At 37.8% G+C, this 16,546-nt stretch overlaps 1 protein-coding gene across 12 annotated transcripts in view; it reads left to right on the forward strand.

The window, feature by feature from the left end:
* The window catches only part of LOC135499996 (gamma-aminobutyric acid receptor subunit gamma-2-like), a 139,598-nt gene extending 125,513 nt beyond the window's left edge, over positions 1-14,085 (forward strand). For 6 of the 12 annotated variants that reach the window (XM_064791088.1, XM_064791085.1, XM_064791089.1 and 3 more), the window contains one exon: positions 2,093-6,939. In XM_064791088.1, coding sequence (XP_064647158.1) covers positions 2,093-2,206 — 114 coding nt within the window. In that variant the 3' untranslated portion in view covers positions 2,207-6,939. Of the gene's footprint in view, positions 1-2,092; positions 6,941-6,986; positions 7,098-10,861 lie in introns of those variants that run through there. The other 6 variants (XR_010449379.1, XM_064791092.1, XM_064791095.1 and 3 more) reach the window with 6 other exon arrangements.
* Positions 14,086-16,546: the final 2,461 nt, after the last annotated feature.

Below are 16,546 nucleotides of genomic sequence, written 5' to 3' on the forward strand. Positions count from 1 at the left end.
AGGTCATGCATTCGCAAAATCGTATGAGATATACGGAATGATTCGACTTGTTTTCGAAAGGGACAACCAACAACAAAATCTATTTCGAAAGCTTAGTTTCATGTTCAACAACGAGTTCCGATATTTTTTTCATGCAGTGGCTAATTGTTCCAGGAACTTCAACTCACAAAGTGACACTAACTTCAAATGGCTCTGCAAAACCATCTCGACCACATACCTCATGTGAAACAATCATAGTACACTGTGCATGAATGTTGGTTCTAATATCTCGTCCAATGCCAAAAAAAACGCTCATTCACGCTGGAGACTTAAACTTATCAGGCTGTTAATGCTGTTTAGAGTTTTCATGAGGAATATGTTTTATAGACAAATGAATGATACACGTCAGCTACACAAACGTTTGATAAGTGTTTAGATACCATCGAAACTTGACCTCTGAACAGTGCATGTTTACTATTAGCGCTGTGGCTCGGCATCATCTCCAGTCCTTCTTCAATAAGATGTATTTTATTAATGAGAAAGCTTGTGATTTGCAACTTTAATATAACTGCCTTGTACGTTTACAAGGGAAAGAATATATTTCCTGTAGGTTTCGGTCTCGAGTGTTGATGGTCTAGACGCTCTGCCTTTTGAAATATTGAAAGTCTACAAACTTATCTTGCGACTAAATCTTCCTGCTGTCCACGCGCGCTTCTACGTAATCTCTATTTCATTCGAATGCCAAACGCGAACGCATATATTTGAAATGTTCATTGGTTGCATGAATGTACACGTACAAGTTATTGTACAAGTTTAATGTACAGTGCAACAGACGCCATCTTGTGACGTATTGAACAAATAGCCAATCACAATGTCCAATTGTCGTCACGTGTACGTGCACGCACACGTGGTTACTGTAAACATTTGTCAGAATTTGAACTGTATCAGTATACTTGTAATGTTGTTTAGTACATTTGCACTTAAAGTTACCAAGAAATCAAGTGCTGAATATGTAGGGGGTTGATATGAGATAACTTACAAGGTACGATTAGTTTCATGGGATATTGAGTTGAGCTAGAAAACTGTCTAAAGCTTTGATGAAGCAATGCTCTGGATTTGTTAATTGTAGTTTTTACATTTTCCCTGTTTAGAACTCCCAAAGTAATATTTACACTCACATCAAAATAATGCTTGGACCTACGCTGAAAAGGAAGTAACACAACGCACTACTCATCACTATCACAAGTGTTTGACGATATCGGAGTTTCCTCATTCTTACATAAATTGTCACCACCAACTATTTAATGACCAAGAATTCAATGAACATACGGCATCTATAGACATTGCCATACACTAGTAGGAGGCTTCTTCCAACTTCTTAACGGTTCCTCTAACTTTTTCCTTAAATGTCGGATTTCTAAAAAAAACTTAAATATACCAGGGCTCCCTAAAATAGGGCAATAAAGACAAAAGGCCTATGTTGAATGGGGTTAATAATAATAATGATAATAATTTATTGTAAAAAAAAAAAAAAAAAAAAAAATGAGGTGTGAGCCAAACAGGTAGACTGACCCTTAAATGTGAATACTAATTAGTTCTCTCAATTAGGCCACCTCATTAACCCCATTCAACACAGGCCGTTGATCTTAGGTGCACTATTTTGGGAAGCCCTAGTATTTTTCAGCGGTTTTCTAGAAATCCGACCTTTCAAGGAAAAGACTTTTGTCGGAGTCATAGTCGAGAGAAGGAACACTGTCGTGGATATTTGAACACTTGCCGGTGTATTATCCAATGCGTTTCACTCCCATATCAGAATAATAGAACACACACTAATAAACACTTGCGTAGTCTACCAGCCTTCTACCCTGACCTCCCTGAGCTGCTGTCACCATCGTGAAAACTCCTCCTTTGGTGTTCTGACTCCACTGGGAGCATGATTTAAAATTGAGTGTGCCATTGCTGTAAATATGCTGGAAAATCTAATACATGCTTCTCGCATTTTTCTAAAGCATTATTTTGATGTGTCGACTTTGTTAATTTTGCATGTGGTTTCTATTAAAGTCTTTGAGTCTCATTTATCCTTTACCATCTTTTGATGTTTTGCCTTTTGTAGGATTTTCTCGCAAAACGAAAAGAGTGGCAAGAAAAGTCGAAAGAGCTCTCACTGAGACGGACTAGCACAGTTCCACTTCACGCAACGCATGCAGCCATTTACGATAGATCGTAGCAACCTCAGGATTGAATGGTGTTCTCGCCCTGGCGAGACTAACACGAGACTTGTGCAACAACACCTAACCAATCTCGCTCTGGCGAGGCTACTAAACCACGAGACTTTGCAACATCTAACCCGGTCTCGCTTCGGGGAGACTGACACGAGACTAAGCAAAATCTATCTAGATCGGTACCTGATCGTATCACAAGATGGTAGCACAGAGGATGAATGAGACGATGGGTTATGCCTACCATTTTATTATGAAACCGTCTGCTATACATTTACTGCTAGTAATTCGATTTCGCCCACTTCTTCCAGGGTCATGACGGTCAGGGCTCATAATGCGTGGCACAAGTCACACCAGCAGGCCCTAATTGACCTAGAGAACATGTTATCACGTGATGCGAAACATGTGCATGTGACGTTATCCTAAAATTTCAGGCATATAAACCAATCGTCTCATCGGTCTCTTGTGCTTCCATCTCATATTATGACGATGGGGTACCAGTCGAAAATCTATCTTGATTGCAAGAGTGTGTTCTCGCGGTGGCGAGAGGCTAACGAGACTAGAGCCTTAGTTTGCTGATGTGATTAACTCTTAACCAATGATAATCGTTCTAGACTGCTGAAAGTGGTCACGTGATGCCTTTGCAACCTTCCTCGCTAAACTGCTGCTGTACATACACAAGCATTGCCAAACTGATCACTGTAAGTCGTTGGTACTGGGATCAGGCTCTTTTATCATAAACTTTTTTCAATGATGAGACATTTTTAGTGCACATAAAACTGTCTGTATATTCGTTGCGAGGTTGTAAAGATTTCACAGCCGCATATCTAGCTTACTAGAAACGGGTGGGCGGGGATATGACGTCGCAGTATGGCGTCATTACTGATGTAAATGTAAAGTATATCATCTCACTTTCTGTCACCCGTAATCATTACCATAAGGCATAACGGATGCATCACGTGATCGATATGTAAATATTCTAGTTATTTAAGTTCACCAAATGGTTCTGCGCGTGAGATGTGGTGCGCATATCGGCCAGTAGGTGCCGCATCGATATCACCATTTTTATATCAAAAGTTTTCCCAAAAACTAGTTCAATTCACCAACACCAAGATATCATAGACAAACATTACGAGTTAAACTGCTCTAAAGTTCAGAGAAGCACATCAAGTTTATACACACACATGCTTCATCAGCTAAGTACAAGTTGAGATGTTGCCTCACATACATTCTACTACACGACATCCACCAAAAGTTCATCCCATGTTTTATGGTATTTTGATTCTTAACTGGGTTATTCCTTGCAGTGAAATCATTTGGAGGTTCCTAAAATGATCTAAAATCTCAATGAGTTCGCAGCGACATGCCTTAGTACTTCAGCACCAAGTGAATACATCGACCCTTCGTCGCAGAATTTGTATGAGGAGTGTGTTTTGAATGTGTATATAGTCTCCTGCAAATCGTGTGTGTAATTTAGACTGACGAATGAGGGCCTTGCGTGTGTCACGTGTGTCATATAAAAGATGTCAAAGAAATGCATACACTTTACTGTAGTTTTACCGATCTAGGACCGGTTGATTTATCACACTATGTAAACAAATAGAGTTCAAACCAGAACATGGCAAGCTGAAACCGCCAATCAAATGTCCATCCAAAATGACTACTTTTTGGGTTGTTCTGAAATTTAAAAAGGGCGCCAAAAGTAGATAATATGAAATGAAAATATACATGTACTATCATGAGGCGTCCATGCATATCTTTTTGCATGATTGTATGACACAAAACGTGATTTGAGTGATTGAGAGTAGTCTGTGTTTTGTTGTAAATCATCCTGGATGGTAACACATTGAAGGCAGCTATAATTCAGGAGAGGAAGGGGCTCCAGTTAGTGGTCTCCTGGGGAAAACTATAAACTTTTGGAACTTGGTCTGCTATTAATTAGTGCTAAAATGTTCCTAGAACAAGTGTAATAGTGCCGACGATGATCCTGTGATATAAATAAGACACCTAACGGCCACTTGGTGAAACTCGATTTGGCCCATCTGACCCTGTCCAAAGCATATCCGTAGTTGCGTCATATAACTTGGCCTGACTGGCTGACCAGGAGGCAAAGGGCGTTGCAGTTACCAGCATCTGTAGGGATGAGGTGTACGATAAGAAAGTGACAAACTAGTGTGAATGAAACTGCTTCTTTGCATAAGTCAGATGAAAACATTGTCACTTAATCTATGGCCCTCTAGTGGTCTCATTTTATACAAATCAAATCAGAGTTCTTGGCTTCTCTGAGCCATTAATTGGTAAAACAAGAGTGTCATACTTATTTTTTGAATAAAAGAATAAACTTTGACAAGTAAGGAATATCGTAGAAACACAACACCAATATTCTAATAATGAATTACTCGTTTTATTGTATTTTAAACATAAAACTTATACTTTTTTGCATATTCTACCCTTAATAACAATAAATATACATTGTACATTTTTGATAATAACCATATCCATCCGACACTATATCCAACATTGACAATACTGTTCATTGATAAACTAAATAAATAACATCTCCAAATATGCGGTTCTGTGTGCAGTTTAATTATATTCAAAGGTATGGTGATGAACAGTCCTGAGGTAGACCTACCTTCTATGAGACACCTAAGGGTTCTTGATGTGTGAAAAAAAAAAGTTAACATTCAAAATACACATGTATGTAATAGAGCTGGCCATGGTGAAAAACCTTCATCATTCGGTCTTCATAACTATAGAGATATTTAGTAAAAAGGGTGAAAAAAATTGCACAAGAAAATAAGTCAGTGGTGCACAAAGTCAGAAATTGATTTTGTAAAAAAAATTATCTGCATTGGGGAGCGCTGGCTCTATGGGTCGGATTTCGGTTTTCATAACTGTAGAGAAATTTTAGAGGAGGGTAGGAATTCAAAACATTATACCAGAAAATATGTAAGTGGTACGATTATAAAAGCCAAAAAAATATATGATCGGGTCTTTTTTTAATGATAAAATTTTTTCCACTTTGTGATCAAATTTCTTTATTTTTAAATTAAAACATGTAAATAAACATGCAATCTGTGATCTAATTAAAATATAACAAATCAATATTTCTCTCAAAATACGAAGATTAATAATTTATAAAGATTGGACCATGGATAGAATAATATTTATAAACTTGAGTAGTCACATAAGTATGATGTTTTTAATTTCAAGATGATAATGAAGTTGAATAAAAGCGCTTATAAAGGGTTTGTCCGTGAGGCTAGTCCAGGAATATGAAATACCCTTGTGGTATCAGTTATTATAGAGTCATGGCAATCTTCTGCTACACTCTTAGAAAAACCTTTAGAATGTTTTTTGGCCAAGACAAAGATGTACCCGATATAGGATTTTCGGTAAAATGAAAAACTCCTAATGCTCTTGAGATTCTGAAAAACCTTCATTTTGCTGAAAGACTTCTACGTGGTACATCGTGTTGACCGAAAAACATTTAAGGTTTTCGAAAGCTGTTAAGTTTTTCAAAAGCTTTTAAGCTTTCGAAAATTGTAAATGGTTTTCGGTCAACAAATAATGTGTCTTAAAAGACATTTTATTTCTAAGAGTGTGGGTTTCAAAATGTTGACACTTTTGATTTCTAATCTCTCCTGCCATTTTTGGATATTGAACTTATCAAACATGTTATAGAAGATTATAATTAACAACTTTGGTGAAGAACAAATGGGTTCATAAGACGCGATATGTTTGAATTCATGGCTAAAATTTTTTATTGTATGCATCCTGCTATCGATATAGGACCACGACCACGAAGTGAGTAAGCAAATGCAACAAGTTGCTCAAATGAAATTGTTTGATATCTGATCGAATATGACTATTTGCACTACACTATAGTAACTTTTCCTCAACTTAAATTCAGAGATAATGGAAATCAAAAGTCTCAAGTGTATTTGTGGAACACCTAGTACATGTTAGTAGCGCCGATCACCACATCTCAGAAAACAATTATGCATATTATAGATACGATGTGTAAAATATACGGACATACTACAGAGAATAAATGTATATTACCCACCTCTAAATGGGAATTTTAGTTTTATTTGTCATTAACTTATACACGATAGAATTGTTCATGCCTTAAGGTCTCTTGGATCCCCTTCAAAAGGCCCTCGTTTAGCTAGTTTTCATGTTGAGACCTCTCTGATGACCCCTCTGGGATTCTAAAGATCGTGTCATCGCACACCTTTTTAACAAACGACTGGTTTTCGGTGATGTGTTCGGAATCCAGTAATGTTGGATGCATAGATGTCAAAGTAACGTATTTATGTTTTGTAGTTTAGAAGATTGTTTTTAAGAATGCAACCTCGTTCGCCCCCTCTTGTCAAAAACGTGACGTGTTTGGTTCGCAGGTAATAGTGTGGACACGACTGACACAAAAGGCCGAAACATCAACTGATTGTGGTAAATTTTATTGTTCATCTACTTTACCCGAAACAGTAGATATTGAGATGAAATTTGATTATTTATCCTACCCTATTGGTCAATGTCAGATCAATCTGCATTGTATAGAGACCAAGGCTTGCATTACGATCATAGTACTTAACTAACATCACTCTATGTTCACCGGACTTTCTTCGTTACGCCTTTATAACTGCTGATGGATTTGAAAAGTACAAAGTTAATAGTTTGATTACACTAAAAATATCATTAATCTAAGAGATACCATTGTGCTGTTGATAGCTAATTATGTCATGTAAATTATTATTATATAGTTTGATTTTTTTTTCTTAGGCCGCGTACCGAATCACACTGTGTGGATAATGCGGACGTGGTGAAGATTAAGTAGCTGGAATCCCAAGACACAGCCCTTGCACCAGAGGCTCTGGCCCCTACCCTCATCTAGTATGTAGACTTGATACAGTCATTCTTCATTCTTCCCCCAAATTTGAAATGATACCAGTTGTTGTTAAATACTTACTATTAATCAACTTTTATTTTAAGTCTAATCGGTCAGACACCTGCAGTATACAGATATTGATCTCAAATTTGAAATGACCCCAATTGTTATTAATAAGTACTTATTTATTAATCACATTTTAATTTAATTTTAATCGGTCAAATGCTTGATTCTTAATGCATCTTCTCCAATTTGAAATGACCCCAATTGTTGTTGACTAATTAATATTTATTAATCACATTTCAATTTAATTTTAATTTGACAGATACATGATTCTTAATGCCACCCCTCAAATTTGAAATGAGCCCAATTGTTGTTGTTAAATACTTATTTATTAATCGCATTCTAATTTCCTTTTAATTGGTCAGATACAATATATCTAAAGTACAGACCTTGATTCATAACCATGCATCCTCTCAAATCAGAAATGATCCCAATTGCTGTTAAGTACTTACTGATTAATCACATGTTAATTTCATTTTAAATTGGTCAGACACCTGAAGTACAGACCTTGATTCTTAATGCATCTTCTCCAATTTGAAATGACTCCAATTGTTGTTGACTACTTAATATCTATTAATCACATTTTAATTTAATTTTAATTGGTCAGATACCTGAAGTACAGACCTTGATTCTTAATGCATCTTCTCCAATTTGAAATGACTCCAATTGTTGTTGACAACTTAATATTTATTAATTACATTTTAATTTAATTTTAATTGGTCAGATACCTGAAGTACAGGCCACAATTCTTAATGCCTCCCCTCAAATTTGAAATGAGCCCAATTGTTGCTGTTAGATACTCAAAGTTATCGATTCTTGATGCATTCTCTCGAATGTCAAATGACGTCAGTTGATGTTAATTACTTATTGATAACATTTTATTTTCATTTTGATATGTCAGATACCAAAAGTTGTTGGCAAGAGCTCAAATATTGAAGTCTTCCCAACTTGCCCAATCAGACTGTGCCTTACAAAATCTAAAGATTTGTTGGTCATAATCCTCCCGAGATCACCAACCGAGCCAGTTATAAAACTTTTGTCACGATAAGAACTCCTGGCAGTTTCACTAGGGAAGGTTTCCCGATAATGTAAGGATGTTTCTCGGACAACCATGGCCTGGCACTTGATAAGGCAGCATGACCTCACTTGCAAACACGCGATCGTTGTATACATAAGCATGATGTTCATAATTCAAGAAGGCAAGTATACTACGACCACTGAGTCGATCGAAAAGCTTTTAAAACTATTTCATCAACTGTAGAGTGGGTGGCTCAGTCGTGCTCCCACAGTATGTTTCATCAACTGTAGAGTGGGTGGCTCAGTCGTGCTGCCACAGTATGTTTCATCAACTGTAGAGTGGGTGGCTCAGTCGTGTTCCCACAGTACCGGTTCGTTTTCGTCATTGACATTAAGGTTGATAGAGTCACGTGATAAGAGTTTAGTCCCATGATTCCACTGGCATCAGCCTGGGACCTCGAGTCTGTATGACAGACGCAGACCACAGCATGCAAACAGTAGACCGGGGTAGAGGAACAGACTTGCAATAGACTAGACACACGGTCTTGGGGTAAGTTACTGCTTTCGAGGAAAACGTCATGTTTATTCTTTGAGGGCTGCAATAGGAGGCCTTTCCGACCTGTGCTCATTTGAACATGTTGATTAAAGGTCGGATTATCCCAAATCTAGTTTGGAAAGCATTCTATTTGTACTTCTTTGTGTGTAGTCGCGGATTTTACACACAAGGAAATGTAAGGCTGAAACAGCTTTAGTGTTCTTGGTCTTTGGGATATCAGAATAGGCGTGATGTTTTCCTGGTGTTTTGATACAATTATTCTTAACTAACTATCAACTCTAACACACAACGCTCTAAGTTTAGAAAAGATGTGCAGGATTATTAAAAGCACCTCGAAATTAGTGCATGTTGAAGTAAAGGTTGTTTGGCTGAATGCCCGCCATGGACCCACATACTCTTGAGAGAGATTTACAAAACTTCTCAATAGGAAGGTATCAGTCATATGCTTATGTTGCCTACATTTGAAATAAAAGGAACATCCGAATCGGAAATGAAGATGATTTGCCTAAAAAACATCGTAACAGCAACCTTATGTCATCGGTTACGAAAATCCTTGGCAATTTCCAAAGACATCTTACAACCTAGAGTGTATTTCTTAGGGACACCATTCTTCTGAGGCTGCTTTTCTGCATCCAGTGTTCGATTGTGCGTGATATTTTTATTTTTATCTCGAAGCGATATCTGGAATTTCATTTCTGAATATGAAATTTGACAATCTGGTAGGGAGGGGTATATGGCAGTAAACCATGAAACGATATGAGTAAAATAAAACTCTTGAACGAATCGAATTACTTGGTTGTACTGGGGAAGATCCTGTCCAACACTGCAGCTATCTGACTCTCTCGCTTGCATGGGTATCAAACTCTCCAGTTGACCAAGCAAGAACTCTTCAGAACTTTCTAAGACTAAAAGATCACGTCAGTTAGAGTTACGATGTCACATGAAGCACATCCGTTTTGGTGAAGCATTGCAAGAAGCACATGATACAATTAACTTTCATATGATTCAACAAGAAAAACATTGTTAACTTTGATAAATTGTTAAAAGAAACACATCGGTGTTGATGAAATTTTTACGAGAAGCACACCAATTATTAGGATGTTTGTTAAATATTTGAAGAAACACATCAACTTTGATAATGTTACGAGAAGCTCGTCATTAACTTTGATGAAATGTTAAGAAACATAACTTTGATGAAATGTTAAGAAACATAACTTTGGTGAAAGGTAACAAGAAACAAATCAACTTTCATGAATTGTTACAAGAAACACAAGAATGTTTTGTGAATATTACAAGAAGCAAAAGAAAAAGAGAAAAGTACAAACAAAAAAATCGGAATTGAAAGATTTTCGATGATTTGTAAGAATTCCAGATGTCGCTTCAAAACAATGCAGTAGCGTGATTATGACTACATTTTAGAGCTAAGCTTAGGCCAGCTTCTGTAGTGTAGTTTGAAGATAGTTTCGGGGTGTTACCATGATGATTCTACCAACACATTGTGTAAAATTTTGCTCAGATCTGACGTTGACTGTATTCATTGTATCTGAATAACTCTCTTCCGATGTTATTTTTAAACTGTTGAAAGTCATTTCAATAAATTTTAATTTTTCGATTTTCTAAGAAATTAAGAACATCATGGTCATACCCCTGGTACTTTGAATAAACTGAAAAGTGGGGCGCTTTTAGTTTTCCATCTCATCATGTTGCTTTTTCTCTGGTTCGCAATTAGAGTAAAAATAACAAATTTCTCATCGCCGAATTATGATTATTCCTTGGGCTGATTGATAAGTAGTACCTGCCCCCCCCCCTTTCTTAGTATCATTTACAGAAAATACAGCCATTTTATAGGTCCAACGTACGGCCCCTTTCAAAACACTGTAAAAACAAGTTTTCAAAAAGACAAAATTGGTTATCTTCAGTAGGCATGCTGAAGAACAGAACCTATTGGAGCCAAAAACTCACTGAAGTTACTTTTCATTGAAGTCTACCGGCACCACTAGTAACTCATGGATCCATCTATCAGAAAAATTTGTGTGCAAAACGATATTAGGTCTTGCTTCTCGTGCCACGGAAAAATATAATCTTATTTCGAAAATCACTCTCCTAAACAATCTCTCCTTCGTCTTTTTTCAGAATTTAATCAAATTTTACAACATGTGTCAGGAGAGAACCGAAATGCTGAAAACCACACGAACGCGGGGAAAGCGACGGGGGAAAATACCAAATGACGCGTCCTGAGCATGTGGTTTGTAGTCACCCGATTGCCATGCTTGATCACGTGAGAGTCACATGACATCTCACGTGATCAATTTTATCATCCTATCACGTTTTCGTGATTGATCTTCTGCAGGCTACATGTAGATTAGCGGAAGTTGTACCTACGTTGACCACGTGATTGGAACAACCTATTGGAACCGGTCTTCTGCTCACATGACTGATGTCCACCAATGAGAAAGCTAGGCATCTTTGGAGGAATAAATTAAAAACGTAGAATCTTTGAACAAGTTTCCGTCATGCACCGTTATCTTACCCTAACAAAAAGCCAACAGAATACGGAAAAATTCGTTGATCTCTTCTGCCACTAGTGAAAGGTTGTGATCGAAATGACTCGTGTTTAGACCGTGAATGGTTGTGATCAGAATGACTCGTAGCAGCGAGAACTCCAAAGGAATTCAGTAACAGTGACATTATATTCTAATTCTATTTAGATATTGACAAAATGCGTGGAGATCAGCAACTGTTTAAAACTACGTCAGTGTGCACCTACCTACATTTATCAATATACTGACCACTTCAATATAGGCTTTCACCTGAAATTTCTGGCTGTAATTATTGGCGGTAAGCTGGGACGTTGCAACAACAAACTAGTGAATACTTCGTGAAAATTACGTGGAATAATAGCTTTCAGGTTGCAATGGTGATCAAAATGACCGTTTAAACTCAAAAATACTTTTTGTCGGCAGTCTTCTTGAAATTAAAGCAGAGAGGATGATCGTCACATATTACGAATGCCTGTCACCTGCCTGGTTGTAGGAATGCATAATGGTGCGCACTCGGACTGGGGTGTTGCAGGTAGCCATATTGCACTATCTTGGATAACCACTGACGTCTTGGCTGCAGTTAGTGTTAGTGTTAGAAACTGTCTCGGACGCCCGACGCTAATAAACATTAGGTAATAGATAGGCCAATACATTTTAGCGATAGAGGGCGGATGAAGATACAGCAGAACTTAATAATAGTAATAACTTTAGAGACAGACAATCTAATATGCAAATCTTATAAGTGCAATATGAGTGTGAACATTACATAGTTCGTCTTACAAACTATTTGTGATTAAAAACTTTACATAGATGTGATATCCATCAACACTTCTTCCAGTCTCAAGATTTTTGTTCGATCGATTTCATCTCGGAGGTGAAATCAGTTTTATTTACATGTACACGTGCATCTAATCAAGAAAATGTTGTATAAGAGTCAACGTTTTAGAAAAACTGTCTAGAGCTATGATCGACAGCTGGAATTTAAAGCTGTGCTGGAACTCGGTAAAAATGCATGTTAGCCTCTCTATTGATCATTCTTTAAAGGGAGACTATATGCAGCTAGGTGGGCCAGGTCGATCTAGGCATCACTACAGTCTCGTTGGTTTGTAACCCCTAAATGTATTGTCTATCACCGAGTCTAACCAGACCTAGTTCCCTAACCGTGCATATTAGTCACCTGGGGATCGTTATTTGTACCTCGAGCTCCTGCCTTGGCTGCCCTTTAACTGGCTATACCACGTTTGCGTATAAAAGAGGAGGATTGAAAATCCTCAGCTTTATGTATACATTGTATGTACCTTATATTTGAAATCCTCCGTCTCTATCATTTCTTCATAGTTTTTTAGATAAAATGCATGTTGCAGTCTGTTGCAGTACTCGGGTGTGGTGGAACTAATTGGACCTGACTGTTCAAAGCACTGTAGAGTTCGGTGGATCCAAATGATTTGTTGACAGTACCATGAATGGGTTCTGTGTTCCCTGGAGAATCAATTCCCCAACTTGCCGAACTGGCGTGTCCTCGGGAAGAAGAAAGTTTTTCGATAATGTTGGAAAAACTCTGTCACTAACAACAAAATAACGTTGTGTTCTTCTGATCATCTGATGATAAGGTTATTCAAGCATGATTTACATCAATAAAGAGGAATATTCACTGTAGGTTTGTCCGGTCGATAGCAAACAAACTGAAAAGTATGCATGGACTGATTCTGTCCGTGTACTACGTACATGAACCCAGTGATCAATTTACAACAAATAGTTAATTTTCTACCAATGAGTGTATATTTTGGCTGGTTTTTCCTGTGATGCACAATTTTTTCCAGGCCGTTTTCCAAGGACCACTGCTCAGTAAGATGGACAGCCCACCGTGAATACTTGGAGATGATTCTCGGTCGTTTGGGCAATTGATTCTTAAGGATGGTACCTATATGTCAGTAGAAAAAAATATGTACTTCTAGCAGTAGCTTTAGAGGCAATCCTAAAGCTCTAACAAGTGAGAAGGAGTCATATTTATATCTGTTAGATACTATTACGTAGCTTTCAAGGAAAGCCCAGTTATTGAAGAAAGTAATGAGTCATTTCTAATGACTCTTTAGTCGTGACGTTTGTATCTTTTGAAATAACCCCACATCTGAAAAGGCAATCTGCCATTTCATTCACAAACATTAGCATTGTAAATAGAATAGCCTTCTAGGGATGTTTCAACTAAAGTTTGCTATGAATCTGCTTCTCAACACTCGGTGGTTAATATTGTGTGCAGATCGCTGGCAAATTTGAGTCGAAGCAAAACTTTACCACACGTGTCCACTCCTAATTCATTCTCTGTAATATTTTTGACCCGTTCAGTTTTAAATGAGCATACCCGCCCTACCCGACCAAAAGAAATTTAAGGAAAAGAAAAAGCGTCATTTTCGATAGTTACAGCAAAATATACTGTAAAACATCAGAAATACCCTGGATTTTCTTTCAGGTTTATACTGGAAGGCTGTCATTATATTTATCATTATTATATATGCCCAGTGCCTTCAGCCAAGGAGGATGAGCCCGTAGCAAGTCACTGACGAGTGCTCATACTTGGTGGGATCTTTGCATGCCCTGGCGTCATAACCACCAGGTACAAGGAACCTCAATTTGTTCAATGTCCAATGGCGATATGTTCAAGCGTTCCAACATAAAAGAGGAAAAGAAAAAAACTCAGTTCTCAACTCGATCCTCATCTTGTGGGATATTTCTGATGTACGGTTCTGATAATTTCACACCAGTTTATTTATCCTTGTACGTACTGTAAATAAAAACTTTTCTATTCTCACTGCCGTCAAAGCCAGTGTTGCTTTCTTTATTAGGGAGTTTTCGCAGGATTCGCGAAAACAGACGATTGAGGAAGTAATAAAAGGAATCGTCCGATAAAGGACGATTTAGGAAGTGTGTATACCAGATAGTCCTTGCCCCCTCCCCCCTAACTGCGAAATTTTTTTCCCAAACAACTTTACTATTAGAAACTTTTGAACCAATCAAATTCGACATGACGTCACAGAAAGTTGGTGCGAGTGCCAAAGCCACTGGCCGTCAAGACAGCGATGTTATTCGGCGCAGGTTCGAATCCGACCTGGGAATTTGTTTAAATCGTTTTTTACTTGTTTACTTTAAAATGAAATATTTGCAGGGTGTCTATAACAAGCCTTTATTTCCAAGGAAACCTATTGTTGGAGGACCTACACTCATCATGGGTATTATGACAAGTACTTCACTTGTTATCTGCTCTTGCTGTCATCAATAGGGATGTGTCCTGATTATAACAATAAATACTGCCCCATAATCCATCCTTACGAAGTCTGGGAGAGAGGGTGTCCTCTTGGGAGGTTTCACTGTCAGCATAGAACTTGGTAAGGTGCTGGTTGTGCCTGCCGTCCATCTCATCGAAGAAGATCAAAAGATTGGTCACACCTCTCTCGCCTATCAGAAAGGTGTCAGTCATCAAACAGAGAGCAACGGGTGGCATCATATCAACATTATCTGGTTCTGCTCCAGGGACCAGCATCCTTGACAGCACATAAGAATGACTCAAGTCATGAAAATAGCTTTAAAAATAACTTTATTTTGCATCATGCCATCAATCATGTCAGGACATTCATGCAAAACTCATTACAAGGTAAGGAGAGATAACTAAGGTATAACAGAAAGCTTACAGTACACCAAGCTGTTTCAATGCAAACCTGCATTATTGCAAACACGCAAAATCTTATTAAAATCAATGTATATTGTGTAATAAAGATGTCACTTTCAATGCAAAAAACATTAGAATTACAGTTGAACGTAACTTCATACCGGTAGTTAAATCCTGTACCCAAACTACAGTATGCATTAGGTTTAGTAAAACCTGCAAACAAATTAACAACATGTATCACTACATGTAGCATCTGACTCTCATTGATGATAATAATGGTTTCAAAATCATAAAACGCAACCAAAGTTGGCAAAATGTTTTGGTAAGTAACTACCACTTCGAAGATTTGTTTCGACCAATCCCTTCACCAGCGTGCACTGCCTTACTTGAATTTTGCGCCATCTAGCGGTAACTTCGTAGCCTACTCTCAATCTTGAGGCGCTGATTTCGTTAATTTCGGCATTGGGGCGAGTTTGGCCTACTCTAAACTAGCGGGCTCAGTACACAATTAAATCTGCTATAGGGTCCGTGTACATTTTGTGTGCATACATTTTCGTGATTTAAAAAAATTCTATTCTGCGATTTTCATCAAACTTTGCAGAAATGTATTCCTATATCTTGTCAATGTCATAAATGAATTTTAGAAAGTTCCAATGATTTTAAATTGTTTTATTAGCGTTTTTGTGAGACATGCCAGAATATGACACGATGCGGGGCCGTGTTTACTACCTGTGAGAGAATATCTTTCCGACCCTGTAAAATCTAGAAAAGGAGTTCCTATCTCAAAAGCGACCTGAATCCTGTTAGTTGATATCATTCAAAATCAAAAAAGCCTAAAATGATGTTTGCAATCCAAATAACTAACATTCCAGGCAGTATTTAGGCACGACAGGGCTTTTTCACCGGATCTCGGGCCTTGAAGCCCAGTATGACACGAGCCCGAACTCTCTTGCGCCAGGCCCCATTCGAAGGCAAACAAGGACTGACATTTGAAATGTTTAGGACAAATTCAAATGTTCAACTGGAACTGGTATCTTCATCTGTCGATGTTTAAAAATCACTAATAGGTTTTATAAAAATATATTTCTAACAAAAAGCTATGAAGGCACTACATGTGTGAACAGGTGGCGCTCCAGGTTGGTAGGATTCGTATCCTAGTGTAGCAGAATGGAAAGACCACTGGAAAACGTGTCCTTCCCTATTGGTTGGTGACGTGGGGATAAGGTATGGTTCTACTAAGACTTGGCCCAAAGTTATTTCTGTCTCCATGGAAGTCTTTTCACGGAGGGAAGAGTTGTTCCATGACCCTGAAAATGAAATAAGATACATCGATATTGTAGGGAGCGTCTCAGAAGCTTAATTGTTGTGCCCTAAAGACAAGTCTCCATCTCGTATGTGAAATTGTTCCCCTGTGCCTTTCTTGCGTGCCACTACGATTCTCTGAAATCATGAGACAGATCAAGTTAATGGTCAAATTCAGGAACACAAGATTAAGATTTCCTTCCAATACATTTTCAGCAAGACTTACCTTTCACTTGGACAATCGCAACGTGAATTAAGACTATAGAGACCTGCTACTTTACTTTTCTTGGCATTATGGTCATACTAATGCTGTCT

The sequence above is a fragment of the Lineus longissimus genome, chromosome 15 (assembly GCF_910592395.1).
Source record: "Lineus longissimus chromosome 15, tnLinLong1.2, whole genome shotgun sequence".
Taxonomy (NCBI): domain Eukaryota; kingdom Metazoa; phylum Nemertea; class Pilidiophora; order Heteronemertea; family Lineidae; genus Lineus; species Lineus longissimus.